We start from the raw sequence: 27,916 nt of genomic DNA on the forward strand, positions 1-27,916 counted from the left end.
AACTTACTTCATCGGCAATATCCTTGCAGTCCACAGTCATGCTACAGAGTTAAAAAGAGGGATGTTGTACTCGCACTCGTCTTCAAAGTAAATATTTTGCATCTGCAAATCCTCTGCAACTCGACAAAGAATTCTTAGTGGATCTCAAGTCGCAGAGGACACCATCAAACAACTTTCTGCAATTCAAGTAATTTTGGAAAATCATTGATACTATTGTATCCCCTCCATTAATACCCTACAGAAACAAATACAGCTTTTTCTCAATTGCTGTCTTCTACATGCCAAAACAATATAAGCTTCTTTCCTTCCAGGTGTGCACACAAAATTCAATGGATAACACAATGTCCACGGGCAGACTTTTCTCTCCCAAATTTTCAGATATCTTCCCCGGGTGGTAGCTCTGCAAGCTTTGGAGGATTATCAAGGACTCTTTCCATGTCAAAGCGAACTTCAATATTGCGAATGCTATAACCAACGACCATCAGCCAATAAAGTAGATTGGCAAGTTCCGGAGCAGTTGTTTGTGTTACGGCAATCTACAGGAAGATAAGTGGGTCAGTGGGATCAGCAGACTTGACCATAGGATAAAAACCAAGTAGCTCATTTTGAATGAATAAAGGTAGAGATCATGAAATTAGTGTCATGCTGAAATAAGACAACTAAATTCATTTGAACGGGAAGATACCAAACTGAATGCTTAAGGAACATTGTAAACCTGGGTTCACCATTTGGATTGAAATTTATTTCTCTAGGAAAATTTCTATTCAGGTAATCACTTTGTCCCAGATATTATTTTCCTATGAAAATTATAGTAGAAGAAATGAAGACATTTTATCTCAACACAAATTTTCAGGACAAGCAGAACTTAGATTTAATATGTCAATTTGCATTGATATTAAAGAAGTTCCAGTATTCCACTTTCTTGTTGCAGATCATATTTATCTGATTAACAAACATCCACGTAACAAAGGCATCGACATATTTATGTACATCGGGGCAATGGTGTGAAAACATTGGAGTTGGAAGGAGTCCAAATAGATGACCTTGAACTGCTATGCATAACTGCTATGCCAAACAAAACCAATTTATGTTCCTTGAATCTGATGAAACAAATTCTGTGTCAAATTTTTATCATAAAAAAGAACCAACGTCATGGCCTTCATTTAGAAGATGACAAGATTAATTATAAATTTGCCACCCAGTCAATGTCATTAACTAAACCATTTTTCAAATTATGTGCCTGAAGCTAATCTGTGAGCATCACTATTTGATCAAGTGCTGAGGACAAATAAGTTATGTATGCAAAAACATTATCAAACCTTCATTTGTGCAGGATCTGAAACTGCAAGCAAACGCTTTACAAAGGCATTCATAGCAAAAACAACATCTTCCCCAGCGCTATTTGTCAGGTCCTGCATATATTTATTATTCATAAAAACTTGGTTTAAAAAAAAAAGCCCTATTGGAAAGGTATAGATGAAGTGGTAGAGCCAATTAATTGTTGAGATTAAAGGATTTAAAATATAGTAAAAAGAAAAAATATCTGATGCAATATGTTAACATAATTGTAACTAAAAGAAAAGTCAAATTTGAGACTAAAAAAAGAACAACATAGTGTATCAATGAATGTTCAAATAAGCAGCAATTACAATCAGTTAAGACTTGCATCCTCAGATCACAATATCTGGTAATGTCAACTTGTACTGTTTAAGACCTGTAAGGTAATATGAGATAGTAGACATAATCACCTCTTCATAGCCAGCATGGTTTTGAACAAACATACTCATCTCATTTTATTTGAGCTATCCTTAGCAACAACTTTTTTCCAGAAACCCATTAGAACTCTTTACTTATTCACAAAACAAAAAGGAAAATGAAGTTTTATTTTTAAATTAAATAAAGTGCCCTAAAGGGCCAACAAAAATTAAAGTGGCCCAAAGGATCGACAGAAAACTATCATCTCCTATCTGGCATATTAAACCTTGACTTGCTTCAGGGAACTTTAAATTAGTGAATTTAGATAACTCTTGTAAGGGGTAAATCGGTGAGGTGTTCAGTATTATGACTCATCTAAACACACTAATATAATGCAAATAGATCTTCTATCTTCCAATCTTTATTTCCCAAAACCTGATTTTGTTTGCTACTGCTTTTATTTGCTGATATCTTCCACACATTGTTCATAATCTTCTTAGCAGAATGCTTTACTATTAAAGTTAATGAGCCAGTATCAGCATTTTAATTATATATATCTAAATTGTTGGCAAGTGCAACTCAATTTTACGTTCGTCTCTTTTCAAGTGCACCTTGCTTCGTTAAATCATCTGCCTCATGTCATGCCTATGCTCCAACCGAACTTACTGCACTTAAATATCAACAATTTTTTAATATTGAAAGGCTACAGTCTTTTCAAAATGGAGATACCTTTTGCAATGATGGGCATATATTTGAACATCAACTGAATAAAATGTTCAGATTAAATGGACTTCCATCAAAGAATCAAAGGTATACACAAATCAAGCTGAACTAAAAATTTAAAAAAATTGATTTTGTTTGACTTTGGTTTGATTTGAATTCTTCTTTGAGATGAACAATTTGATATACATATTGATTGAGTTAGATATAAATTCATGAGTCTTCATTTAGTTGAAAGATGTGTCAGTACTACATGAACCAACACAAAAATCAGATTTGGATTTAAACAAGTATCCAATACAGCAAGGAGACAAAATGAAGATACGGAAACAATTTAGAGAGAAAAAACAAATTTAATAAATTAAGTGTGATGTTTACAACATAATAAGAATGAAGTTTAGAATTGTCATGTAAGAAACCTTGGAACCAAGAACACCTACAACTATTGCTTGATCACTGATGTTAAAAAAAGTGCTCAGATGTGTTAAAAAAAGTAGATTGGGCCTCAAAATTGAAAGACAGAGATGTTCATTGAGATACAAGATGTTATTTCATTGTTGCATTAGTCCTAGTACTGGTTTATTATTTTCCAATTTTACTCTTATTAAGGAAGGCTGTGCAGTTGGAAAAAAGTGAGTTGCATGTTAAAAACTGTAAACTGAACACCAGAAAACACCCTACAAAATAATGCAGGTCATGAGCATCTTTCCTCATCTCAAAAATGCTTTACATAGTAGGGTATGGGTATTGGTGAAACTTCATGCAGAACAAAAGTCGTATGAAACTAAGAAATTGCACAAGCATGCTACAATTTTCAATACCTTTAAATTTTGAGGTTCAAGGGATTTTAGATAATCCAAAAGTCCATTGTGTCCATTTGCTGACCTCCTTGTGACTTGACGTTTCAGCTCCTCAATTTCTGATTCAAGAAATTCTATATACTTGACGGCATCCATCTTTTCAGGACCGGTAATCTTGTTCCACTTAATAACTTCCCCAGTAACTTTTTTCTGTGTACCAGGAGCATAATCTGAAACATCCTGAAATGATTATTGAGATCACATTATAGAATTCATAAACTAAGACTTAAATGAGCACATACACAAATTCATGTGCGCATTGAGAGCAGTATAAATCTGTTGGGTATCTGCACAAAAGAGATCCACTAGATCCATGGATTTTCTTTCTTTGGTACCATAGATTGTGGCATTTCTGATTTAAGATATGATACATTAGTAACAATAAATTTTTTCCAGTTTTGATTAATTTCTCAGCCTTAAGACTATAAATTGACCACAAATGGTTAGAACTAATCAAACTTAATCACAGTTAGCTGATTTTGGTCAATTTTAAGTAAGTAAGTTAAAAAGGCGAAAAACAAGAAGAGAGGAGTGGAAGGAAAAGAGAAGTAAGCGAACACAAAAGAAAGTCAGAGAACAGAAACACAAAAAATATGACTATGAAACAAAGGTGAGTCTGCTTCTATTATATTTGCTATTCCTTTTTTTTCAAAAATGAAACGACAAACTTATATTACTCTAAAGGGTGAGAACAAAAAAAACTCCTCTACCAAAAATTGTATTTGATATTCAATGCAAACATCGAATATTGTGTATAACATGGTTGTTCACTACTGGCAAAAAGAAAGAATATCAATAGAGAAAACAAAAGAATAAATTATAGCCATTAACCTGATAAAGAAATAGATGTGCACTAACAGAGACACGAGATGACATGAGACTGTGATTAAACTCAGATTTTATAAGCATCGCTCTTCAAATAAAGTTTTTTATATGTCTTTGTATTATCTAAATATTGAACAGTAAGGTGATTGGAGAAGCATTAGAGATATCTTTAGCATTGCAGGATGATATGTTTTGACTATTTTATATGACGTAAGTATAATCTTTAGTAAATTATATGATATGACTAGTATTTAATTTTTTATATAATCATTTTTAATAACTTATTCTCCATTGTTTGTATTGCCATTTTTTATATAGTTTCAGATCAAAATGCTTTTGCAAAGTTTCATCTGAAATTATATTAGCCAAAAGCTTTAATATTCAATCTTCTCCGGTGGGTTAAGAACGAAGAATAAGTGGACAACAGTGAAGCATCTTTTGTAATGCATTGATTAAAATAACTTACATAAAGAATGTAAAGCAGGCACCGCACCACTGTGTTAGTACGTTAAGCTTACGAAGGTACACAAACTTACAACTCACATTCTTATTATTTAGTAGCAAAAAAATCAAAAGAAGTTTTCATTCATTTGCAATTAACTTAGAAAAACTGAAGAAAAAAAAAAAAAGACCATTTTTTGCCCAAACAGAAATATGTATTTAAATCTCAGTTCTTTATATATAAGTTTCTCAATGAAAACTCTCAACTAAACAAGGAATGACACCCATGACCAACACGTAAGACAATGTTTGACATCCATAAACAGATCGACTAATGATTTTCTTAGTAATCAAGGCTATTCATGCCATCTTAGTAGGAGGAAACAGGAGACCAATGGTCTGATCTCTTCGACACTGGAACACTTACAATTTGTGACAACTCAACTTTGGAAGCTGCTCTAAAATCTCATCATTTGCAAATGTCATTATTATGAATTAGTTGGAACTGATTCTTTGTTTTACTGCTAGTTGCTAACATGTGTCTTTCTCTTAATCCGATCAACATTTATTGTTTTCATTTAAGAGGCTACTAAGGTGCACTCTCTCTTCTTTTTGTGATAAAATCAGATAATGTTATTGTATCAGTGAGAAAGATGGATGTGATTGTATATAAGACTATAAATATATAAAGTAGAAGGACTAATATAATTAATATGTAAGACTCAATGAGCCTATTATATTAATTGAGATACATACACGTTTTGGGTAGTTTGATTTTAGACCTATCAAGTTATTTAATTTATTATTAAACCGGGAACATACCATGGTGTGAACCCAAAGTATGCTAGATCTCCAACTTTAATGAAAACATCAAGCCCTATATGTATTTTGACTAATTTGAGAGCTTAAACTCAGTACTGATTATGATAATTCATATATGATTATTAAAATATATAACAAGTATTCTCCACAAGTCTGATGTTCCGAACCATGATGTAGTCATGATTATAGGACCTATTAGTTTAAATATCTACATTTTAAAAGTTTAAATTTCTACCGCTTTAATCAACTTTAGAGATTTGACATCAAATTATATTCTTTGATGTTCTTAGTTTGTATACATTGACTTGTTTGCAACTAGTGTTTTACATGTTATTTCATTATAATTGTCTAGTAATTGTGATCTCTTAGACCAACAATTCACCTATCTATGGGGCCCAAAAGTATCTACCAACTAGAAGCAGCCAACAGCCTCCGATGGGCCTCCGTGTGATTAGTTAGGTGATAGGGTAAGCTTTCGTAGAGTAAGTGTTAGTGTCTTTTGTACTTTTCCTAAATGGATCTTGTTTTTGATTTTTTGAAATCACACCTTCCAAGTCTTCGATGCTATCTTTCTGTCTGAATATTGATCCATTTGTGTAAGTAACATCAATCATTTAAGTAACATCTTCTAGGGTTAGTAGAAAGTTTCGCTCCTTAGGCGGGACAATACAAGTATGTTAGTGAACGAGATCATAGAAGTCATTGTGCGAGCGTGGAATATGACATTTGTTTGAATACCTAAGGATGCATGAGGACATAGCGAAATCTGAACCATCAAATTGGAGAGGAAGCGAGAGTTTAAATGGCTGATGTTACTTATGCAAATAGATCAATATGCAGACAAAAAGAAGATGGTATCGAAGACTTGGAAGGTGTGATTTCAAAAAACCGAAAACAAGATCCATTTAGGAAAAGTACACAAGAAACTGATACTTACTCTATGAAACCTTACCCTGTCACCTAACCAATCACACAAAGGCCTCGCCGAAGGCTTTGGCCACTTTCAATTGGTAGATATTTCTAGGCCCCATGGATAGGCGAATCGATTGGTATAAGAGATTGCAATTACTAGACAATTATAAGGTAATAACATGTAAAACAACAGTTGCAAACAAGTCAATGTATACAAACTAAGAACATCAAAGAATATAATCTGATGTCAAATCTCTAAAGTTGATTAAAGCAATAGAAATTTAAACTTCAAAAAATGTAGATATTTAAACTAACAAGTGTTATAACCATGACTACATCATGGTTCAGAACATCAAACTTGTGGAGAATAATTGTTATATATTTTAATTATCATAAATGAATTATCACAATCAAAACTAAGTTTAAGCTCTCAAATTAGTCAAAGTACATATAGGGCTTGATGTTTTCATTAAAGTTGGAGATCTAACATACTTTGGGTTCACACCATGGTTGTTGTTGTTGTTATTATTATTATTATTATTTGGCTTAATAATTAATCAAACAACTTGATAGGTCTAGAATCAAATTACTCAAAACATGTATGTATCTCAATTAATATAGTAGGCTCGTTTATTCTTACATATTAATTATATTAATCCTTCCACTTTATATATTTTTAGTCTTATATACAATCACATCCATCTTTCTCACAAATACAATAACATTATTTGATTTATCACATAAAGAAGAGTGAGTGCACCTAGTAGCCTCTTAAATGAAAACAATAAATGTTGATCGGATTAAGAGAAAGACACATGTTAGCAACTAACAGTAAAACACAGAATCAGTTCCAACTAAATCATAATAATGACATTTGCAAATGATAATATTTTAGAGCAGCTTCCAAACTTGAGTTGACTGTCACAAATTGAAAGTGTTTCAGAGTGTCAAAGAGATCAAATCATCATTCTCCTGTTTCCTCCTACTAAGATGGCAACAATTGACATCATTGTGAAACTTTTCCTATTCAAACATAACATAGTCAAAAGATATTGCAAAACTTCATTCGTTGCAATTTCGAATGTGAACTTACATCATCGGCAATATCTTTGCAGCCGACTGTGTCATGCTACAGGGTTAGAGGGATGTAAATCAATTGTCAATCTATTTATGGATGGGACGAATAGCCTTGATCACTAAGCAAATCAATTGCCGATCTGTTTATGGATGTCAAGCATTGTCTCTTACCTGTTGGTTAGTGATTTGATTTGCTTGACATCCATAAACAGATCGGCAATTGATTTGCTTAGTGATCAAGGCTATCAATGCTAGTCAAAGTACGAGATTGAAGACATTCCCCACAACTATTATACCAGCAAAAACATGCTCAAATGATATACAACTTCAAGTAAAGTTAAAAAAGTAAGCCTCTAAAGAAATTCATACAGAACAATAAAGACCTTGTGATGCTTGAACATGCAAGGCATGTAAAGATCAAATTTGATGCAGAAATCAAAGGAAAAAGAAGTATTAAAAGTTTCATCATAATTTTAGTTCAATAGTAAAATTTTGAAATACCATGTTATCTTTTGGTTCAGGAAGTGCTATCTGCTCTAGACTTTGCTGCAACTCAAGACGATATTGTGCATTCCTAAACATGTAACCAGTCATCATAACACTGTACATTAGTTGTGCCAGATTCTCAGCAACCTGAAAAGAAAAGAAAAAGGGCATCAAAATCATATTGAGAACTAAAGGATACTTGTTGCAATGAGAAAAATGTGCTATATTATGATCTTATGTTGAAGAAAACAAAAGTTATGACAGAAGGCCAATAAAGCATGATAAACTGAAAACATACCGTGGTAACAGTTACTGAAAAGAACTGAGGTGGAAGTGTTCCAATCATATTTGCCACAGTTTGTCTCATAGCATCGACAACCTCCAAGGGTAAAAGAAAATACGAGAGTGGTCTAAGAAATTTAGAATCTGAATAAGCATTACTTGCTGCATTTTATAATTATTCTAGGAACAAGAAATACAGAGAGACGCTAGTGTTAACATATAACAAGGGAATATCTTGAAATGAGGTCACATACAATTTTTTTGATTAACGCAAGTTATGCCATAAAAGAAGCACAATTCAAACACTAGAAGAAATATCAGATGACAACCTACCTGTTTTGGTGCTCTTTTCACAAATAGCTCCATAAATTCTGGCTGAACATTTTTGACATATTCCAAAAGAATGTCCCTCCTGCTCTTGGGCTGAATATATATAAAATCAGACATAAGAATTCTTTCATTGGGCATGAGTAAAATGCATATGCACAATTAAACTCAACATGATAATCCATAATTACTAACATCAAGATTCAAGAAGCACGATTAGTGCATATGCAGCATGAATGTCCTCGTGATTGGTGCCCATGCATCATAAACATCATAATCAATCACTTACATATGAACAAAACCAGTAGTATCATATTCTATTTAACAGTATACTGAGTATAACAAGTTTTAGAACAAAGCTACAACAATGATGAAGCAGAAATTTCTTCCTGGAAATCTTTGTAAAATGAACAACGTAAATTTTTAGCTTAGTGATTCCATCAAACCCATCATTCATATTACGAAGACATCACACCACCACCACCACCAAGGGGTGGGTTAATTTCAAAAAGAATAAAGTAAGAGATGTGGAACATGGTTTGATACCGAGGAAGCAAATCATACCAAGCTAATTGGCATGTATTGACACGAGCCAAAAAGTAAATACCAGAAAGGTATAGTTGCAACCATCTAATTCGTGAAGGCAATTAATTCAAACACGGGTAACTGAAGACAGCACACAAAACGCGAAGCATCAACAACAAGATAAAACAACAACTTGAAGAATCAAACGGCACCGATTAGCACAAAATGCATCAGAACTGGAGTCTGGAAGTTCAATGGTTCAATCTAGGTGCATCACGGTACTAGACAGGGATGCCAGCACGTGCAGGCTAAGGAAAATCTCAGCAGGAAACCACCTTTTTGGTACCAAACGTAAGATCGCCCACATCTTTAGAATACCTGGCAAGTCAAGGCAAGTCCACAGTTGCCCGCTTGCCGACAATACAAGAGCACTAACAAGAACGATTAACAAACAGTGATGTGGTGAACCTAACCACGACTCCTCGGCATCGGTTATCCATGTCCAACCAAAGACAACAGTCTTCAGGTCGAAGACAACAGTAGAAATCTCAACTCCAACATTTCTACTTCCGATTCGAGGGGAAAATGTAATCAAGAACTCATCGGAAACCCAAAACCGATTTGCATACCGAGCTCCCTTTGGGAGGTTGGGTGTCGCCGGCATCGGAATCTTGGGCCCGCACGAGCTTCAATCGGCATCTTCTCCTCCTCTGTAAGGGGAAGGAGAGGGAGAGTAACAAGATCGAGGGAGGGGAAGCGGAGGAGGAGGAGAAGACAGGGGAGAGAGAGGAGGGCAGGGCAGCAGAGAGAGGTTTCGGGGTGAAGAGGTGGGAAGACATGAGAACGCTCTCCTCACCCAATCCGTCTCCAATCCCAATGCTGCGGCTTGTTAATATCTTCAGGTGAGAAATTACCACATGAATTTTCTATCCCAAAAAAATTGTTAAGTGCTAAAAATGGTGACTGAATATAATCAGCATTTTTATGAAAATAAAAAGTGAAACTAATTTATTCACACATAAATTTTTGGGTAAGATTCTAAGAAAAAAATATCTTCTAATTTAAATTTTTTTTATAAAATAATCATTCTATCCATATCGATCATCGTTCTATATATATATATATATATATATATATATATATATATATATATATATATATATATATATATATATATATATATATATATCAATTCACATGGTTCATGATGCATCAATGGAAACGGCAGGCGTGATTAAGATGGGTCTTGATGGTGAGGATACATCAAAATGACATCATACTTTTACCTCTATTTAATATTTGATTTTAAGAAGGTAAAATAGATATAGATGGTATTCGATTCATTGTTAAAATCGGAATTAGAATTAGAGTGACACCTTGATATGTTTGGTTTGATATTATTTAATCCGATATTTTTTAATATCAAATCATATTTTTAAATATTTATATAATTTTGTATATTATTTTTATTTATTAAGATTTATACTATATATATTAAAAGATATTAATTTATATTATGGTTATACAATTCCCATTTTATTATTTGATATTGTTCTATGATATTTTTTTAGTATTTTATTTATCAAATTATAACAAAAGTATTGAATGCAATGTAGCTGAAGTAAGAAGGAATATTATTAATATGTGTTATTTTAATTTTTAAACAGTTTTAATATAATTTTAAATTTCAAATTGTGACGAAGAATTTATGCTAAGATGAGCAATGATCCAAATCTCGTACCACATAAAAAAAAAATACTCTACCCTCCAAAACAAAAGAGGATAGCTTATAATTTCACCACTCATCCAGTCTTATTTTTCTTATTTTTGGCTTTGAATCGTGCAGGAAATAAAATAAAAAAATTACAAAAAAAGATAATTAAATATTTTGAAAACATACAATCCAACTTGAGTAATGCTTCAATAAAAAAGAAGAAAATTTATTTAAAAAACATTACAAAACCAACACTTTGGATATAAAATGAATGAAGACATTCCTTTCCTACCACATTATTCATGTGTAAACATTGAGACTATGGATGAGAACAAGATTTATCCATTTCATTCAATGATTGTCACAAGAATTTATGTCAATTGGAATTATTTAGAAATAGTATATATTTGTCATTATAAATCTTGATTTAGTTTATATATATATATATATATATATATATATATATATATATATATATATATATATTTGTCATTATTCAGAAGTAGTATATATTTCATTCAATGCTCCGCTCAAGCTACCTCTTCCTCCCGCCGATCCTTTCGGACATATGCGCCGTATCTCCGGCGGAGGAGGATATATTTAGTTCTATACTGGATGGATAATCGAAGAGTTACGTACTCGCCTTCACTCGCCTTATTTAACTCGTTGAGGGACGAAGCGATGCCACGCTTGTCACCCAAAGCCCGCACGAGATTCATGGAGGAACCCCGACCTTGGTGACATGAGGAACGGCAGAGACCACCGCAGCCACCAGATCACCGCTGTTGCCGCCCACGTCTCGAAATGGACGGAGAGGCGGCTGGTGCTGGCCCTCCTCGCCGCTCTCCTTCTCGTCCTCCTCTTCTTGTCCTGCTCCCGCGACTCCCTCTCTCCGTCCCCTTTCAGATCCCTCCCCCTCTTCAGCTCCCCCTCCGCCGGAGATACGGCGCATATGCCCGAGAGGATCGGCGGAAGGAAGAGGGAGCTTGAGCGGAGCAGGATCGCCATCTGCCTCGTGGGCGGAGCGCGGCGGTTCGAGCTCACGGGGCCGTCCATCATGAGGAACTTGCTTGAGGAGTTCCCGAGCGCAGATATCTTCCTCCACAGTCCGCTCGACAAGGACTCGTACAAACTCTCGTTGCTCAAGGCCGCGCCGAGGGTCGCCGTCGTCCGCATCTTCACGCAGAATACGATGCCGACGACAGAGTCGCAAGAGCGGGTGCTCACGGCCAACGGCTCGCCCAACAGGATCCAGGTGAGCTTGGTCTCCTCCTGCCCTTGTTGAAGGTGTTCATATCTAAATCATACATATACAGAAGTGATCAAGAACGATCGTAGGATTTGAAAGATGTCGTATGTTATGATTCAGATGATGTAAGAGCAATTGATTTGTTATATGTTTATACTTCGATGTTGTTGTAACAGTAGTCAACGTAGTTCGTATTGTATTGTTCTGAAGCTTGTTTGTCATTCTTGTTGCAGGGTCTGCTGCAGTATTTTAACCTAGTGGAAGGCTGCCTGAGGATGATCAAATCACAGGAATCGAAAGGCAACTTCACCTACGACTGGATCATCCGGACCCGCGTCGACGGTTACTGGTCCGCCCCGCTCGACGTGATTAACGCCTTTCAGCATGGCACCTACGTCGTCCCGTCCGGCTCCCGCTACGGCGGCCTCAACGACCGCCTCGGCGTCGGCGACCGTGCCACCTCCGATGTCGCTCTCTCTCGCCTCTCCCTTATCCCCCGCCTCGACGCCGCCGGCTTCCGGCAGCTCAACTCGGAGTCGGCACTCAAGGCGCAGCTGATTAGCTCGAAGGTGCGGTGGGAGGAGATCGGGGTCCCCTTCTGCGTCGTGAGCGACCGGCGGTACGGGTACCCTCCGGGGCCGTACGGCGTGCCGGTGGTGTCGATAGGGAGCCAGGGGCAGCTGAGCGGGGCGAAGTGCCGGCCGTGCGAGCCGGCATGCACGGGGCAGTGCGCGGCCGACGTGGGGGCGGCGCTGGACCGCGGGTGGGGCTGGACCGAATGGCGCGACGACAGCCTGCATATATGCGACCCCAGCGGCGGGTGGGCGCCGGGGTGGGAGCACATCTTCGACAGGGTGGCGGGGCCCGAGGCAGCGACGGCGCGGAAGAGCGTGGCGGAGTTGGACATGGCGACATGCGTGGACGACTTCGAGATCATGAGGAAGAAGGCTGCGAGCTGGGAGGCGCCGCCGGCGGTGGAGGTCTGCAGGTTAGGTCTACCAGGGCAGACCAACTCAACGTGATCGTAGAAGATGGTTTATACATTAGGAAAAAGTAGGAAAAGATTTTTTGTCTGCTTACAGAGAAGTCAATTTGGTATTATAGTATTGTGGAATGGTCGTCACTTGTTCTAAGGATGAGACCGAGTTGGGTAGGCAACTACGCTTCCGTGGGCTTGAGGTTGGCGAAAGTAGAGAGACGACAGAGCTGGAAAGAGAACCATGTTCTTTAGGTGGACCATTTGATGCAGACTTTTCGCCGTCGAGTCGCTTTATTTTCCTGGGAAGGAGAGGGATGTTTGATGACAGGAGTGTCTCAATGCTGATCATATATTGAACCTTTGACTCAGTAAAGTTTCCTCCAAACTTGACATCACTATGATCGGAAATAAGTCAACAATGTTATAAGCTTATATAATTCTTTGCTTATGTTCTGGATGTCTAAGCAAATGAAGTTGGCAGGGCAACTTACTAAAAAAGCACAAGCTCATAGGATTGAGCTTTTTACATGCAGTTTTTACTTAAGTTTTATTTTCAAAAAGCAATTCTAATAATATCAAACTAATCTGAATTTATCTAGAATTACTAGTTTATCATTTTAAAATATTTAATATTATTTTTATTTTTATAATTTTAGAGTAAATAAATTTTAAAATATGATATTTTTGGATTGAACCGGTGATCAATTGTAACCCGTTAATTTTTTATCAAATTTATTCAAACTTTTTCAAAAATACTAAGGTGAGATTATAAATATTTAGTATCACTTTTTTTTATAAATTTAGAGTAATTAATTTTTCAAATGAGATATTTATGGGTTGAATATGTCATCGAGTATCATTCTTTGAATTTTTACCAAACATATTTACTTTTTTTCTAAACATACTCAAGTGAGATACTAATATATTATTATTATTATTATTATTATTATTATTATTATTATTATTATTTATTTTTATATAAATTTAGGATGATTGATTTTTAAAATATAATAATTTTGTATTAAATACTATGATCAAGTATAACTCAAATTTAACTCTTTGAATTTTTATCAAACTATTTCAAATTTCTCCTGAACTATTAGGGTGAGATGTTAATATATTTATTTATTATTATTAGAAGTGTTATAATGTTGTCTTAGATTACATTTTGAATATAATTTTATCATGGCACTCTTATCCATGTTTTTGAAAAGCATATAAGAGTTGTTAATTTAATTATAGAATATATTATTTTTTAAGATATATTTATAATAAATAAATAAATATCAAGTGATTTAGTAATTCATGATGATGCACATATTAGATTTATATCTAATACTTAGCTATTTGATCCAACTTAAAAGTTGTACATGTTAACTGCATGCTTGTGTAGATCAGGGATGACATCCTGTGCCTTCATGTCTTGTGTGATATCATGATTTCTTGAACACAATTTACTGGATTTAAGTGCATGCAATTTCTTGTTTGTAGTTTTGTGTTTAATTGATTGATTGTTTGTTGCTTACATCTTTAATAAGCCAGTTGCTGTTTAGTCTTAAATTATCATACTAGCTATTTGATCTAACTTAAAAGTTGTACATGTTACAGGAAAGCTTGAAGCTGCAATGGCCAGTGCTGGCCATTCTAACCTAGCTGTTTGGCCATTCTAAACTCTGCAACTCCCAATGCAAAGATGGGTCTGAGTGATTATGATGCTACCTGTTCAGCAACATTTTGAATCCTGTGATAGAAAGAATAGGAGAATAGAAGATAAAAAGAATTATTGAAAAAAAATTATTGAAGAAGTTTTATTAAGAAGCTTTAACTTCAATACATTAATATGTTCATCTCCTATTTATACATATTAGGAAGAAGGATTTTCCTCAATAGAATAGACCTTAAGTCCGTCCTTCATTCTTCTTAAGTCCGTCGACTATTGGTAGATCAACAAAGACTATCGCGGTGAGGAAGATAAGGATCGATCGCGGAGCCTTTTAAAATTTGGTTGCAGCGGTGTTGGTCGCTGGCTGAAGGCAAAGGCGAAGCTTTACTTTTTTCAGCGGTGTTGGTCGCTGGCCGATGACAAGAGCGAAAATTCGTTTTTCTCACTGCTTTGATACCATGGTAGAAAGAATAGAAGATAAGAGAATAGAAGATAAAAAGAATTATTGAAGAAGCTTTAACTTTAATATATTAACATTTCCCTCTCCTATTTATACAGATTAGAAAAAAAGATTTTCCTCAAAAAGAATCTATTTCTATTTTTATAGTTCAATTGGTATTTTTATAGTTCAATTGGATATTTTCTTTTCTTCTCTTGTTTTGCCTGTGACTCTTGGAATTTCTAACATGCTGAAGAGTGTTCAGGTAACAGGAGACTTTTAGTGGAAGCCTAGGATTTGCACAAGCAAGTGAAATGTGCAACGGATGTTAAAAACCTGACCACAATCAACTGAAAAAAAAAGTAATTTTAATTGTGTAAAGATTTACACCTTAGTGGTGTTTGATTATAGAAACTACATAAGCAATTATACAATACAAATCTAACCTAAATAAGTTGTCAGAATAAAAAATATAGATGGGAGATATGTAACATGTGTCATGCTCTACAACATCAGAATTTGAAGAGAATGATAGGGATCTACAAAAGGTAGTAGAATTATAAGAACATCCAGTCATATTGATGAGCTTGTTTATTGCATTTTATTATCATGATCTGATATCATGATCCATTATCACTTCCATATAGACATGGCAGTCAATTGCTGCATTTATTATAACGAGTGATTGTCGGCTTAATCACGATTTTCTTATCTTTTATTCACTAAAACAAAGTAATTTGCTAAATGATACATGGCAGCTTCATGCTGGAAGCTATGTTCATGCAACTTTGGTTATCTTAGTTAATGCACTTGTTATGCAGGTCAATGATGCTAGTATTATAATTTAAGACTAAATAGCAACTGACTTATTAAAGATGTAAGGAACAAACAATCAATTAAACGCATCACATGAATTAAAACCACAAACAAGAAATTTCTTGCACTTAAATCCAGTAAATTGTGTTGAAGAAATCAAGATATCACATGAGACATGAAGGTGCACAAGATCTCATCCCTATCTACACAAGCATGCAGTTAACATGTACAACTTTTAAGTATAAAAAGCTACGTATTAGATAAAAATATGTGTATCTTCATGAATAACTAAATTAATTGATATTTATTTATTTATTATAAATATATCTCAAAAATAATATATTCTATAATTAAATTAACAATTCTTATCTGCTTTGGATAAGAGTATCTTGATAAACTTATATTCAAAATGTCAACGTGTAAGACAAAACATTATAACACTTATTGTAATACCGAGAAATTGTACTAAAATTTTAGCCTTTTACTCAATAATCTCAGTTTAAATCATCTAACGAGATTTCCTTTTGATAACATCTTTAATTAATTATTTTTATAAAAAAATCATATTTAGCTTAAGAAAATGATCATAATATCTTAAAATCATTATTTAGTTATATTTGAGTGCGTCATCTAATATTCTAATCCTAGAATTCTCTATTCCAAATGTCATTAAAGTCATTGTTTTGATACCATTAAATTATCATATCCTATATTTATAAAAATAATAAATCATCATTTTATTATTCATAATTTACATAATATATATTTTTTTCATTCTTAAATTCAAATATCTATCTTTATAATAATAAATATTTTATTTATTAGAAAAAAAAAACTATAACTTGTTGGTAGGATCATAAGTGTGACGAAAAAGTCTTTTACCTCAGCCTCAGATCTATTACGAAGTAGTACATTATTTTAAAAATAAATATAAGATAAAAACATATTAGCAACCACATTAATAAAAATCTTTAAAAAATTATAAAAATAATCTTTAATATTTATGAAACATATATAAATATCACTAATTTAATACGAAAAGATAATATGTTGATTCATTATAAAATTAATGCATGAGAAAATTAATGATAATTCTTATGTAATAAATAAAATTATGTATTAATTACATGAAAATATATACATAATAGTTATATATCAAAGGTGTACTATGGTGCACTCTCTAAACAACGAATGGAGAGACATACTCTCTAGGATAGATTTCTCCTAACACTAGATTGAGAGAACCTATATCGTACTTCCAATAACGAATATATCCCTCACTTGCTTAAGTATGGATACATTCCTCCTAACAATGAATGGAGGAACCGTCTAACCATCACGTATGACGGCTTGTTAATTCCTAAAGAAAATCGTGCTATCTGCCCTCGATAGAAATACATAAATAACCATGATCATTCATTCATTTATTCACGTATACAGCTAAGAAATAATATAATAAAATACTATGAGGAACCATACTTGATATATGATTTACTAGACTATGTCTATTGGTGGCTTCGTATTATGATAGACTTGTAGCTCCTTTCACAAGTTGTACTTCCAATATGGATGGCTATCATAATCACATATACTATAGGGTAATAATTATATCAATATTAGAAACTAAAAAAAGTTAGAAATCAATAATTATTTTTAAATTATACTTTTAGATAAAATTTTTAAATTCATCAAATAATAAAGATATGAGACATCAAATCTTTGAATAGTTCTCAATCATCCAAAACTCTAATTAGAATAGCCTAATTGACTTGAACCAAACTTAATTCATTTATGACCTAATAGAACCAATCTCAAATCCTTATGGAACGAGTCTGGAATCACCTTATACTATTATAATTTATATTTGATTGATTTCAATTAGGTTAAGTAGGTTTGAACTAGTCAAGTTGATTTGAAATCATCCTATTAGCCAATTAAACATGTCTTATTCAATCAATTAATGAGCTCAAACCAATGAAGAGAGAGAGAGAGAGTAAATTAGACTATGTTGTTAGTCCAACCCGAACTAACTCACTTGAGTCTTAGACGAGTCATCTGTATTGCATATATTTGTTCCAAGTAATAGGTTGAGCTGAGGTACAATAGGTTGGATAGAGGAGCGACAATGTATCTAGTACTAATCATATAGCTAGGCGAGTCTAAATTCGTGAACTAGGTTGAGCCTAACCATTGAACTGGGTTATGCTTGGCTTGCACATTAGGTCATGGCTAGATACATGAGTTGGAGTTGTGTCTGACCATATGGATTGGGTCGTAACTAGCCACATGTGCTAGATCATGTTTGACCATATGGCTTGTGTCATACCTTGCTATATGGGTTGGGTTATACATGGTCATATGAGCTAGGTTATGCCTGACCACATGAGTTAGGTCATACCTTATCATATAGACTAGGTCATACATGGTCACATAGATTGGATCGTATATGACCATATGGGCTAGGTCGTACGTGGCTATAGGAGTTAGATCGACTCGATTTGGCATATTAACTTAACTCATGTCAGACCTTGATTAGATTTTTCTTAATAAATTAAATTTTAATATTTTAAATTATTAAGGAGTAACTTAAATCCATAAATTAAAAAAATTAAATTCATGATCTTAAATTTAAAACTAGTTAAATCATATAAATTCACATATAATTCTTGAAACATAGATATATCTAATTAAATAAATTAAAAATATTATATTAATACAAAAATAAAAATTTTAATAATTAAATAAAATTTAAAATTTACTTAAGCTTAAAAGATTATTATAAGTCAAATAATGCATCATAAAATTATAACAATCTAAATATCAAAGATTTCAAAACATAATTTAAAGTTGATTAGAAAAAAAATAAAAGATGCTTTCTTCGAGGAATACTCTCCTCAATCCTTTTTGTTGGGTGAGGACCCTCATTTATATAGGAGAAAATAAATTCTCCTCAAAAGGTAAATATTAATTTAATTTTTATTTTTAAATTTATTTTTATTTTACTTTCACACACAAATATAAAAATAAAATATAAATTATTTACTTCCTAAAAGTCATATCACTCGTTAAGAAATAAATCAATTAATAATTTAATTAATTGATAAAATTTCTAACTTGTTCTCGTGATTAAGAAAATCAATCTTGATCATTTCCTTAATCATACTATACAAATAATAAAATTAATAATTTAAATAATATAATATATTATTTATAGTAATTAATTTACGTTAAAAGAGAAAATGATTGATGATTACACTTGTCAACATAGGAAAGCCAAAGAACACCTAATTCTACAAAAGGCTTTGCAGGATGATAGTATATGAGTTGCAACTACAGATTCTTCTGGACATAGGATGCCAGCAGTAGGTTGTACCCCTCAGAATTTTTGAAACAGGTGATTCATTTTTAGCTGGAAATTTGTCATTTACAAGGGCAAGAACTTCTTTAGAAGGATCTGCTCCCGTAAGCCACATGTTCCAATGCACGATATATTTTGTGTGATAGGATATTATTTCAAGATAGTCTCCCTGACTAGTTTATTTTTTGTTATATTTGGGTATCTTGATTATTTTTCTTTAATTAGGCATCATTAATGTTCAATGATGCATCTACATTTTGATTGGAAAAATCCTTTTTCCTGACTAGTTTATTTTTTTGTTATATTTGATTATCTTGATTATTATTTTTTAATTAAGCATCATTAATGTTCAATGCTGTATCTGATCTGATCTAGCCATTCACCTACTTTTTGATTGGACAAATCTTTTTTCCTGACTAATTTGTTTTTTTGTTATATTTGGTTATCTTGATTATTTTTCTTTAATTAAGTATCATTAATGTTCAATGTTGTATCTGATTTGATCTACCCATTCACCTACTTTTTGATTGGACCACGAGATTTTCTGACTAGTTTGTTTTTTTTGTTATATTTGATTATCTTGATTATTTTTCTTTAATTAGGCATTATTAATATTCATTGTTGTATCTAAGATCTGATGTAGCCATTCACCTACTTTTTGATTGGGCAAATATTTTTCCTTTCGGGTCTATAATTTGATGAAATGTGAATTGGACTATACACATTTTGCATAATTGCTCGCTTGCGGACGACACGAGCACTAACAAAACGATTACAAACAGTAGTATGATGAATCTAACCACAAAACGATTACAAACAGTAGTATGATGAACCTAACCACCGTTGGGTTGGCAGCACATAAATTCAGCCCATAGTGGGCTTGGGGAGCCCACAGCCCACACCCCCTCTTAACTTAACCCTAATTAACATTAAGGGGTGTGGTGATTGCGTTTTGGAGGCAGAAAGGTTAGATTAAATCTACAGTAGACTCTTGCTGTGATTATTTGGGGAGATTAAATCTACAGTAGACTCTTGCTGTGATTATTTGGGGAGGTTTTAGATATTGTAGGCATATTGTGGGCAGTGACGTGATTCTTGTATCACGGTTTAGGGCAAGAAGTTGAGATTTGTATATTTATTATTCTCATAGTATATTATCTCTAGTTTATCCATTGAAGGGGTTTTCCACATATATTTTGGTGTTATGTATGATTGTGTTTTTATTTAATCCGGTGAACTTCTAGTATTTATTAATATACAAAGATTATATCCACGTCAACCACGATATCCATGTCCAACGAAAGACAACAGTCTCCTCCTCTGTAAGGGGAAGGAGAGGGAGAGGAACGAGATGGAGGGAGGAGCGGCGGAGGAGAAGAAAGGGGAGGGAGAGGAGGGCACAGGTCCGGTGAGCTCAAGGGCGCTTAGCTTCTCGATTCTGCATTGGCTCACGCGGCTGTAGTGACGGGCACTCATCCATGGTTCACCTAACTCTCCGCTGGCCCAAGCCAAGTTGGGCTGGAGAGTTGTGGCAGTGGAGGAGCACCCAAAGAGAGAAAGAGAGGACAATGGAAAGGGTGGTGGGAACTGTAGTAGTGGGAGGATATTTATAATGGGTTCATTCGAGAGTTGTGTGGAGTTGGGTTGCATGGTCACGAGATTTCCCATCGCCTCTCGTGTCACCGCATGCATACGATTGGTTTGATGGGGAAGCGCAGATGCTTGGGTTTGGTAGGAACGAGACGATTTCGGTTGGCATCCTAACTGCATGCTGCGAAGAACATGTGCAGCGGAACGGGACGTTTGCCGCTGGGAACCCAACTGCTTGCTGCGAAGAACCCTTCTCTCCTCCTCCCTCCCCCCTCGTCGCCTCCCGTCCAGCCGGAGGTTGCCTCCAAGCCCGCTCCCCCCTCCTTCTCCCACTCCCTCCTCACCGCCCCGCGGCCGCAGGCCTCACCTGACCTCCTGGATGGCTCCCAGTGGCGCTACAGCGAGTTCCTTAATGCCGTCAAGAGAGGCGAGGTCGAGCGCGTCCGGTTCAGCAAGGATGGCAGCGTGCTCCAGCTCATGGCTGTCGATCGTCGCTGGGCCGTCGTCGTCGTCCCCAACGACCCAGACCCAATCGACATCCTGGCATGAACGGCATGGACATCTCCGTCTCGGAAGGGGATGACGGCAATGGCCTGTTCAATCTCATCGGGAACCTCCTCTTTTTGTTCCTCGCCTTCGCCGGCCTATTCTTCCTATTCAGCCGGGTCCGGTGGAAGCTCGGGTGGGCTCGGCGAGCCGATGGACTTCGATCGGTCCAAATCCAAGTTCCAGGAGGTCCTCAAGATCGACATCACCTTCGCCGATGTTGCGGGGGCCAACCAGGCCAAGCTCAAGCCGCAAGAAGTGAAGTCGGTGGACATCCCAAAGAGAATTGATTCATAATAGTTGTCTAAGTAGTTACCATGTTCTAGGTAGTTATAGGCATATTTTAAGGAGTGACCCATGATCTAGAAATTATAGAGTAGTTCCTATACTTAACTCAATCATTGGTGACATAGGTAGTTATCACTATGGGCTAAGACCATAGTTCATGAAGCAAGATGAGTGTGTGTACTTGGAATATCTTATAAGTTTTCTTGTCAATCCTCTTGTTTTAAATACTACAATGGTTTTCTTGATTGAAATGATTCTTTTTAATTGCATCATAGTATTCTATTTTTATCCCTAATATTTATGGTATTAGAGCTAAGTTTCAATCTAAATTAGACATTATAACTTTCAATGACAATTCTATGTCGCAATCCCTTATTCTTATCTTTTCGGGCAAACGTTATGAATTTTGGAGTATCAAGATGAAAACTCTATTCAAGTCTCAAGATCTTTTGGACTTAATAGAGAATGGATACGCAGATTCAAATGAAGAAATCAAAATAAGGGTGAATAGAAAGAATGATTCAAAGGCATTGTTCTTCATTCAATAAGATGTACATGAGACAATCTCTCAAGAATTATAACAGCGATAACTTTAAAGCAAGCTTGGTTGATACTTTAAAATGAATTTCAAGGCTCATTAAGGGTGATTACGGTAAAACTTCAAACCCTTCATCGTGAGTTCGAAATTTTATTTATGAAAAACAATGAATCGGTGTAAGATTTTCTTTCTCGAGTGACTAAAATTATTAGTCAAATGAAATCTTATGGTGAATATTTTTCTGATCATATAATTGTTGCAAAAGTTTTGAGAAGTTTAACTCCAAAATTTGATCATGTTATCGCAATTGAGGAGTCAAAAGATTTATCTACATTTTCATTTGATGAACTAATATGTTCCTTGTAAGCATATGAAGCAAGGTTGAACAGGTCACTTAAAAAAAATAAAGAAAAATCATTTCAAGTTATGATAAAAAAAATTACAAGAGTGGAATTCAATGTCACTATTGTAAAAAGTTTGATCACATGAAAGCAGATTACAGGAAAAGAGAAAAGCAAGCAAGCTATATAGAGAAAAATAGTAAATTGTTTATGACTCATTCATAAGTTAATGATATCTCAAATGATATTTAGTTTCTGGATAGTGGATGTTCTAATCACATATCAGGCATAAGATCAATATTTAGAGATATTTATGAAACTCATAAGTTGAAAGTTAGATTTGAAGAAAACAAGCAAATCCAAGTGGAAAGAAAAGGAACAATGGAGGTAAAGACAAATCAAGGGAAGGTAAAATACCTTGATAATGTTTTCTTTGTTTTTACTTTATCACATAACTTGTTGAGTATTGGAAAATTGATAGATGATAGATATTCAGTTATATTTGATGATGGTTTATGCACTATTAAAGATAAAAAATCTAATTTGATTATGGTAAATGTATGCATGACGCAAAATAAGATGTTTTTACTTGATGTTTTAAATATTGAAAAGCATGCTCTTGTCGCAACTCAAAAGAATGAGTCTATTTTATGATATTTAAGATATGAACATCTTAACATTAAAGGTTTAAAATTGTTAAATAAAAAAAGAATGATTTTTCATATTGCCTAAAATTAATAGGCTTGATGTATGTGAATGTTGCATTTATGGCGAACAAAGTAAAAAATCATTTATGGAGAGTATCTAATTGTCTTGAATTAATTCATGCTGACATATGTGGACCTATGAATACAAAATCATTCGGTGGAAGTCAATATTTTTTATTGTTTACTGATGATTATAGACGCATGAGTTGGATATATTTTCTGAAACTGAAATATGAAACATTTGATAATTTTTAAAAATTCAAGGCACTTGTAGAAAGACAAAGTGGTAGATACATAAAGACACTTCGAACAGATAGATGTGTGAATTTTTATCTAATGTGTTTAATTCTTTTTGTGAAGAAAATGGTATTTATAGAGAATTGACATTACCATATGCACCGTAGCAAAATGGTGTAGCTGAATGTAAGAATCGAACCATCGTTGAAATGACAAGAAGTTTGCTTAAAAGAAAAAACCTTCTAAATTAGTTTTGAACAGAAGTAGTTGCAACAATAGTTTATTTGTTAAATATTTCACTAACAAAGGTTATTATGAATCAAACTCCTTTTAGGACTTGATATGACATGAAACTAAGTGTCACCTAAGAATTTTTGGTTGTATTGCTTATGCTTTGGTGAATTCACAAAACCATCACAAGTTTGTCGGAAAATCTGAAAAATACATCTTAATTGGTTATTCCTTACAATTCAAAGCATATCGATTATATAATCCTATTAGTGGTAAAGTTATTATTAATAAAAATATTATGTTTGAGGAAAGGACAAGTTGGAATTGAAAGACTAATAAATGTGAAATATATTCCAACAGAACTAGATACTCCACAGAATCAAATGATAGATCCTATTCAAACAAGTTCATCGTTAACCTCACCCAATAGCAGTTCAAATTCTGATTGCTCAGATTAAACCCTCCAACAAATTTCAGATCAGTAACAGAAATTTATGACTTAACAATTGCTTTATTTATTTCAGATCCTTTAACTTTTGAAGAAGCAGTTGAAAAAGAGGAATGACGAAAAACAATGAAAAGGAAATCAAATCAATTGAAAAGAATGAAACTTTGAAACTAATAGATCTACCAAAAGAAAAAAAAATTATTGGATTAAAATAGGTGTTCAAAACAAAGTTTAATGCAAATGAAAGTATCCAAAAGCATAAGGCTCGGCTCGTAGCAAAAGGATATTTACATCAATAAGGTATTGATTTTGATGATACTTTTTTTTCAGTTGCTAGATTCGAAACCGTGAGAACTTTCTTGGCTTTAGCTACTCACATGATTTGGCATGTTTATCAATTTGATATGAAATCTACGTTTTTAAATGGTGATTTACACGAAGAGGTTTTTATTACTCAACCTGAAGGTTTTTTGATTAAAGGACATGAAGAAAAGGTGTATAAGCTAAAGAAAGTTCTTTATGGGCTTAAACAAGCTCCAAGAGCATGGTATAGTAAAATTAATTACTATTTTTATCAAAATGGATTTAAGAGGAGCAATAATGAACCTACTCTCTCTTTATACGAAGAAAGAAGGTGGACATAATATTCTAATAGTTTACCTTTATGTTGATGATATTATATATATGAGTTTATCTAACTCGTTTGTAACATAATTTAAAAAATGCATGATGAATAAGTTTGAAATGTCAAATCTAGGTCTACTACGCTATTTTTTTGGGTTGGAAATGAAGCAAGGATAAAAAAAAAAAAATTATTTCACAAAGAAAGTATGCAATAGATCTATTTAAAAAATTTAACATGATTAATTACAAACCTATAACAACACCCATGAATATAAATGAGAAATTAAAACTTAAAGATGATACATGTTTGACAAATGCAAGATACTACAGAAGTTTAGTTGGAGGTTTGATTTATTTAACTCATACTCGACTAGATATTACCTTCTCTATTGGTGTAGTATCTAGGTTTATACATAGCCCAATCAAACATCATCTCGAGCTGTTAAAAGAATTCTACATTATACTGGTGGAACTAAAGATTATAATATTTCATATTCTCATAATTTTAAATATAAATTATTTGGTTTTACTAACAATGATTAGGCAGGAGCTTTATATGATAGAAAGAGTACTTCAGGTAATATTTTTAGCCTCGGATCAAGAGCAATATCTTGGAATTCAAAAAAGCAAGCAATAACTACGTTATCGACATCGGAAGCAGAATATGTAATTGCAACATCAACAGTTTGTCAAGCAATATAGCTTAGAAGACTTCTTGAAGATCTTCGTCAAGAATAAAAAGAAGCAATAGAAATATTTTGTGACAACAAAGCCACAATTGCAATGACGAAGAATCTAACATTTCATGAAAGAACGAAGCATATAGAGATACGTTATCATTTCATCTGAGTTCTTGTAGCAAGTGAAGCCATAACAATGAAGTATTGTGGAACAGATGAACAAGTTATGGATATCCTCACAAAATCGTTTTCAGTTCAAAAGCATATTTATTTCATATCGCAAATTGGTGTATATAACTATGAATCAAGGGAGAGTATTGAGGATTGATTCATAGTAGTTATTTAGGTAGTTATCATGTTCTAGATAGTTATAGACATGTTTTAAGAAGTGACCTATGATCGAAAAGTCATAGGATAGTTCATACACCTAACTCGGTAATATGTATAGTTACTACTAGGTCCTATAAATAGGATCATAGTTCATGAAGCAAAATAGAGTATGTTCACTTGGAAATATCTTATAAGTATTTTTATCAATCTTATTTTTTAAATATTATATAATTTTTATTAAAATAATTTTTTTTTAATTATATCATAATATTATGTTTTTATCAATTTTTTTACTTCTTTCGTAAAGAATCCGAATAAGTACACGACTTTTGGGGCGAAAATCCTCAAAGGTTGCCTCTTGGTGGGCCCACCCGGCACCGACAAAGCGCTAATGGCCCGAGCGGTAGTGGGAGAGTCGTGCCTTCTTCTCGTGCGCGGCGTTCGAGTTCCTGAGTTGTTCGTGGGTGTTGGCGCGTCGAGGGTCCGGGATTTGTTCGAGAAGGCGAAGGCTAAGGCGGAGAGGGGCCGGGCTTGGCGGTGGCAACGACGACAGGGAGCAGACCATCAATCAGCTCTTGACAGAGATGGATGGGTTCTCTGGGAACAGTGGGGTGATTGTTTTGGCAGCGACCAACAGGCCGGACGTGCTTGATTCGGCACTGCTACGGCCTGGAAGGTTCGATCGGCAGGTCACAGTGGATAGGCCTGATGTAGCTGGGCAGGGTGAAGATCCTACAGGTTAGTTGCCAGAATGTGGATACATTGAATCTTTATAATGGGCATTGTTTTAATGGTTTTTGATAATTTTGTACATGTTCTGCAGAATATTAGTTCATAGCTAGATGTTGTTTTGATGCTTTGTTAACGATGGTGTTCATGTTTTTGATAAATTTGCACATGTTTTACAAAATAATTAGTTCTTAGCATAAGAAATGACTTAAACCAGTTTGTGTTTCTAAATCGTTAGAATAGAAACATAATAAAAACTTATGCCGAATCAAAATAGCATATCTCCGGCCATTGTCGTCAAGAATTTCTGTAGAGGTTTCTTCTTGACTTTGGTATTTCTCGGCTCAAAACTCTTGCTTTATATGATGTAGAAAAGTCTTTCGTTTCAAAAGAGATGATTGAGTCCACAGACTAAAATCCTCATATATATATATATATGTTCTCCCATCAAGAATATTTATTATTATCAAATCATAACGTTCAAGAATTAATTCAGATTTATAACGTTTGAACCATAACGAAGAACTTTAATGATATTAAATATTTAATTTAATTATGAATCTTAATGAGAACGATTATATTATTATTAAATTAGATATTTAATAATAACGGTTATACTTAGGTGACTAAGTTGTTTCCATATCATAAAAGTTTGACTCAACTGAGCTTAAAAATGAACATCTCGAGGAAGAAAAAAGTATATTTTTTGATGAAATCTTGCTTGCTTTTGGGATTCTATCATGCATTATTCCTTCATGTGCTGGTTCCTAACTAATTCAGTCCATGAAATGGGAGGCTGATCTGAAGTAAATATGCAGCAATTGAGATTGTTAAGATTGTAAGCGATCATCATGATGAAGCTTCAGCTACCAGTGCTGCTGATTCTATCTTTATCAAAGTTTTAAATCTTACATGATCGCAAACAGCTAGTGCTAAATGAAGATGTAATTTATTCTATTTGATTTGTGCTGTTACTATTATTTGGCTGATTCGTCCAGTCAGAAGTGTCTCTGCTATTTTAAGATATTGATGAATACTAAGTTCTCTATTAATGCTTCGAACAGACGCTTATTTGAGTTCATTGTTTTACCTTATGACAAATTTCTAATGTAACTATGTTAAAATATGACTAATTATATCTATGTGTTTGATGTGAAACTTAAGAATACTTGCTTTCATGCTGTCCTCAAACATAAATTTCTTGAAGAAAATAATAGAAGATAAGAATAATTACTAAAGAAATTTTATTGAAAAAGTAGAAGCTTTATTGAAGATATCTTATCTACTGCTTACGGAGGTTTAGACTTGAGAAGTAATTAGTAATATTAATCAAGCAAAGCATGAAATAAATTAAGAAACATGTGCACATTACATAAGATAAAGTGAGAATCATACAGGATTAGTAAGGGATTACTTGAAGAGTCTCACCCAAATAAT

General features: G+C 34.0%; 2 protein-coding genes and 1 pseudogene across 3 annotated transcripts; 2 read left to right on the plus strand and 1 right to left on the minus strand.

Moving 5' to 3' along the window:
- Positions 1–49: 49 nt before the first annotated feature.
- LOC103998814 (uncharacterized) lies at positions 50–9,850 on the minus strand. 2 transcript variants are annotated; one of them, XM_065126691.1, is made up of 7 exons: positions 9,602–9,850; positions 8,454–8,543; positions 8,137–8,217; positions 7,854–7,985; positions 3,237–3,455; positions 1,320–1,412; positions 50–536 (listed from the first exon to the last, which is right to left on the minus strand). In XM_065126691.1, the coding sequence occupies exons 1-7, from the start codon at positions 9,809–9,811 to the stop codon at positions 375–377; spliced, it is 987 nt and encodes a 328-aa protein (XP_064982763.1). In that variant the 5' UTR covers positions 9,812–9,850; the 3' UTR covers positions 50–374. The 2 variants fall into 2 exon arrangements, with proteins under 2 accessions (XP_064982763.1, XP_064982764.1); XM_065126692.1 differs by lacking the exon at positions 9,602–9,850 and adding an exon at positions 8,643–9,526.
- A 1,424-nt stretch (positions 9,851–11,274) lies between these two features.
- Positions 11,275–13,309, plus strand: LOC103998989 (uncharacterized). The gene is made up of 2 exons (XM_065123551.1): positions 11,275–11,941; positions 12,169–13,309. Exons 1-2 carry the CDS (start codon positions 11,429–11,431, stop codon positions 12,955–12,957), a joined length of 1,302 nt encoding a protein of 433 aa, XP_064979623.1. The 5' UTR covers positions 11,275–11,428; the 3' UTR covers positions 12,958–13,309.
- A 7,663-nt stretch (positions 13,310–20,972) lies between these two features.
- Positions 20,973–26,568, plus strand: LOC135622072 (ATP-dependent zinc metalloprotease FTSH 5, chloroplastic-like; annotated as a pseudogene).
- Positions 26,569–27,916: the final 1,348 nt, after the last annotated feature.

This window comes from Musa acuminata, chromosome BXJ2-9 (assembly GCF_036884655.1).
Source record: "Musa acuminata AAA Group cultivar baxijiao chromosome BXJ2-9, Cavendish_Baxijiao_AAA, whole genome shotgun sequence".
Classification (NCBI taxonomy): domain Eukaryota; kingdom Viridiplantae; phylum Streptophyta; class Magnoliopsida; order Zingiberales; family Musaceae; genus Musa; species Musa acuminata.